The sequence below is a fragment of the Berghia stephanieae genome, chromosome 3, assembly GCF_034508935.2.
Source record: "Berghia stephanieae isolate SIO BIC M18660-M18661 chromosome 3, UCSD_Bste_1.3, whole genome shotgun sequence".
NCBI lineage: Eukaryota > Metazoa > Mollusca > Gastropoda > Nudibranchia > Aeolidiidae > Berghia > Berghia stephanieae.
The window spans coordinates 23,295,747-23,300,036 of NC_088362.1; the positions used below are offsets into that span (position 1 = coordinate 23,295,747).

Sequence of the window (4,290 nt, forward strand, 5' to 3'; positions counted from 1 at the left end):
CTCGAGGTCATTGGTCACATTTTAAAATGTGCTCAAAATGACCCACTTAGTGAAAAGTGTTCACAGCTTTTTAAATATCTAACATCACGATTGGTCATTTTGTTCAGTCTGACACATGGGTATGTTTACAACTTTTATAAAGAAAGCAATGTGTTTACAATTGTTAAGAAATATCCAATCGTTGTACAGCAACAAATCATGTGATTGATGACTCGGTTGGACGAAAAATTGAATATGCAGATCGCCCCCATTAAGTGCGGTTATGTGGTCTATTTATACGACACTCGCCTTCGGATCGGTAGGTTCTGGGTTCGAGTCCCGCTCTGAGAGCGCTAAGTTGTCCGTGGAAAAGGCTCTTTACTCACATTCTCTCACCGCACTCAGTGTAAAATGAGTTCCTGGTCGTTAACAACGTTGTGTCTGTCAGAAAAAAATTAATATTGCAACTCGGTCCCTGATTCAAGCGCTACTCCGGGCGGCAAACACTTGAGTCCTTGGGTGGAGCTTTTAAATCCCTTTTTCTAACCGTACTCGAGTTTAAAAGGAGTACCCACCTGGCCTATAACAGCTTTGTCTGTGTCGCAAAATTGTAGGCTAATAGCGCATCAAAGGCGTCATGTCTGGTCCTTATGTTAGGTGTTGCTGTTGTTTCTGAGGGGCGTCAAGTTGAATTCTTGGAAATGGCTCTTTAATCAGGATGCGGCTATGTGGTCTTGTGGTATGACACTCGCTTTCGGATCGGAAGGTCCTGGCTTCGAGCCTCGCTAGCGCATAGTTTAGTTCTTGGAAAAGGCTCTTTACTCACGGTAACCATGTGAAAAATGAGTACCTGACCATTAACAGCGTTGTCTCTGTCCGAAAAAGATTGTATTATCGCCTAACAGGCGTCATGTCTCGTCCTACATATTAAATGTTGCTGTTAGCCAGGGACCCTTTTGAAGCGCTTTGAGCACGTTTAGTGGATATTGCGCTATATAAAAAAGCTCAATTTTTTTTATCAATTCTGTAACTTTTTGAAAATCTTGTTTATTCCAGCCATGTGTCAATCTCACGGCAATGAGATCTACTTATGGGAGGCGATTGTCCAGGTCGCTGGGATGATCCAAGCGGTGAAGGACGTGTTTGAAATCGATTCCACTGTCAGGCAATTGGCGGTTGATAATACTGGTGAGTAATGAATAATAAAGTACAGGGGGTGAAGTGGCCGATTGGTTAAAGCATTGCACTTTGACCCGGAAGGTCCTGGGTTGGAGTCCCGCTTCAGGCGATTTCGTTTTTTTTTCCTTGGGCAAGATTATCAACCCCCCAATTTGCTCACTTGGGGACAACATGGGTGATTCCTGTGACATCAACATCTTGTAATGGATTATCTTACTGCCGTACGGAAAAAACAATTAAATTTGCCGAAAACTCTCCTCAAATATCGATCGATTTAAATGGAAAAAAAAAATCTCCCACACCTGGGACTGAGCGAAGGACCAGATTTGAGAGTCATGGCACGCTTGAGCTGAGTGACCGAAATTTGTCTAGGCCTATACAATAAGTACGTTCGGATTCTAGCACGCTTTTTGACGTCTCTCAAGAGCATGCTATAATCCAGCGAGTACTGTATGCACATAAGCAGCAGCCTTTCTTCTGGTAGCAGTATTATGCCGGTGAGAGCATTATGAGCAAGATGTCAAATGTGATTTTTAAGTTGAAAGAAGTCCTTTAGAGCCACAATGGCCCGTGGAACCGGAGTTTATCCTGGTTTTGAAGCGTAAAACGAGCAATAACAGTTGCCAGTTACCCTTTTGATAGGACGCTAGTATATCGCAAGCACTTTCCGCCAGATCTAACAGACCCAGCTAACCAATCATTGCTGGGTGGACAGGGAGGAGAGAGGGAGAGATCGGAAAAAATATCGACTTCATCCGGAATCGATCTTATCCCTTTGCGTTTGAAGCGAGTATTCTACCAACTGAGCTATTGGGACCCCCGATTGTAAGGTTGAAGTGACAAAAATATGAGATTTGTTTATGTCATTTCAAGGAACAACATGTTACAGCTCCAATCCTATTAAGCCGAAAATAAAAAGGGAAAAAAAACAAATAAAAAATGACTAGGATTTATGACCCAAATCTTGTGAACAGCTTGAAAGCTAGCTATGTACCTACTTCTGTGTAGAAAAAAAAGAAAAAAAGAGCATGTTAGGGTGATATGACATTATATTATATTATCTTATCAAAGTCTGAAAAAATTAATTATCTTTTAAATGCCTTATACAATAGTTTTAATTACAAAATTTCATATAGTTTTTGTATTTAATCATTCACATACATTTTTACACAACTTTCAATGTAAGGAAAAATATATAAATATGGCAATATAAAGTCGACAATTACAATATTAAAGGCTGAATACAGGAATTATCCTTTAAATGCCTTATACAATAGTTTATGATTACAAAATCTCATACTCATATAGCTTCTATTCTATCATTCACAGAAGTTTTACACAACTTTGAATGTAAGGAAAAATATATCAATACGCCAATGTTAAGTCGAAAATTGCTATTAGAATATTGAAGTTAGTAAAAAAATCGTTGATGATCGAATGAATCATAAATGTACATGGTACCCATACCAAGCACCCGACGTCCTCTGCCGTTTTGGGGGGTTTTTTTTCGAGCTTGGTATGGGTAGGTCTAGCAGCTCTTCTCTTTATTCTTAGTATTTTGTCCGTGCCTGACGTCTTTATTTGGAAGACGGCAAAGGACGGCAGTACCGGGTCGTCGGTATCAATATCGGATGTGGGTTAGCCCTTAAACGTTAAGTCAGATTAATAAGAGAATTTAATGAGAACTAATCACTCAACTGGCGGTCTAAAACCAATGACAAAGAACTGAGCAATGACGCCATCTTCATTGATTCTATACAGCAACGACTATAGGGTATAAGTAGACTCTGCTTCTATATATATCAAAGGTTCTTCTTTCTTCCTTGACAGAACATTTCAGCAACTCCTCAGTAGTGAAAGCGCTCCGTGACCTTCTCGCCGACCCTGAACCCAGCATCCGATCCGTAGCTGTGGTGACCTTGGCACGTTGCATCCTGTCGGACTCCCATTACATGGAATGGGTCGTGCAGACACTGGAAGATGGGGACTCCCTTGTTCGAGAGGCCGGTTGCTTGGCCTTGGGCCATCTCAGGGCTGAATCAGCCACCGAGAAACTCATGAATGTCTGGTAAGTTTGGAAACATTGGCGCCTTGAAGAAAAAGGCTTTGAGAGACGAATCTTATTAGCTATACCTTAGAGAGTTCAACTATTTCAACTTATTCTCATTTTTAAAAAAAAGATTGAATCACGAAATTTTTTATTTTATTTACTTTTTAAAGAATTGCTTGTTTTTTTTTGTTTTGTTTTTTTTCCTTTGTCTTTTTTTTTTTAATTTTATTTCTATTTCTTTTTTTTTTTTTTTTTTTTTTGTATCTCAGAATAGTTACAGTAGAATCCGGTCTACTTGAGACCAGAAAAAAAAAGGTTTATCCAATTGTCAAGGGAAACAACCTTTCCATTAAAAGTAACTGATGGGTAGCTCCCGTGTTCATGAAGACTGAGCTCGATCCCCCCCCCCCCCCCCCCCCCCCCCAAAAGAAAAAAAAAAAAAACAAAAACAAAAAAAAAAACCCACAATGTTACACGTGTGATAAAATGCTCACAAACAGGTGGGCCAGCTGATATCACTGGCATTATGTAAAACAAAATGGGCATAATTCGGACCCGTGATTATCATGTATCATCTTTGGGTTTTTTAAAACTGAGATCTCTATTTCTTTACCAACCTTTCCAGGAAAAATGATGAAGAATTACAAGTAAAAGAAGCGGCTAAAATGGCATTGGATCAAATTGGAGCCCAAGTACCGGTAACGCCATGAATCCCCCTCAGAACAGGGGTTCAGATGTTCAGTAAAACTAGGACAGTTGAAACTGGTAACTGAAACAAAGGATTGAATTTTATGAGAAACCAAATCTATTTATAAAGTAATACACACACACACCAGACACACACACACACACATACACACACACACACACATATATATATATATATATATATAATATATATATATGTGTGTGTGTGTGTGTGGCATTATATATATATATGTGTGTGTGTGTGTTTGTGTGTGTGTACGTGTGATTGAGAGGAATTAGCTGGAACCACGTAGAGTGCTCGACCGTTTCTTGGAGCGAATTATTTATTTATTCTCACCTCGTTTTGTTACTTTCTCCAACAACGTTGTTTCATC

At 39.4% G+C, this 4,290-nt stretch overlaps 1 protein-coding gene across 1 annotated transcript in view; it reads left to right on the forward strand.

Annotated features, from left to right (window-relative positions):
- Positions 1-4,088, forward strand: part of LOC144967374 (uncharacterized) — a 35,877-nt gene extending 31,789 nt beyond the window's left edge. The window contains exons 11-13 of the mRNA XM_078904494.1: positions 1,036-1,167; positions 2,989-3,226; positions 3,834-4,088. Of these exons, the coding sequence (XP_078760620.1) occupies positions 1,036-1,167; positions 2,989-3,226; positions 3,834-3,918 (455 nt within the window). The 3' untranslated portion in view covers positions 3,919-4,088. The remainder of the gene's footprint in view (positions 1-1,035; positions 1,168-2,988; positions 3,227-3,833) is intronic.
- The last annotated feature ends 202 nt before the right edge of the window (positions 4,089-4,290 follow it).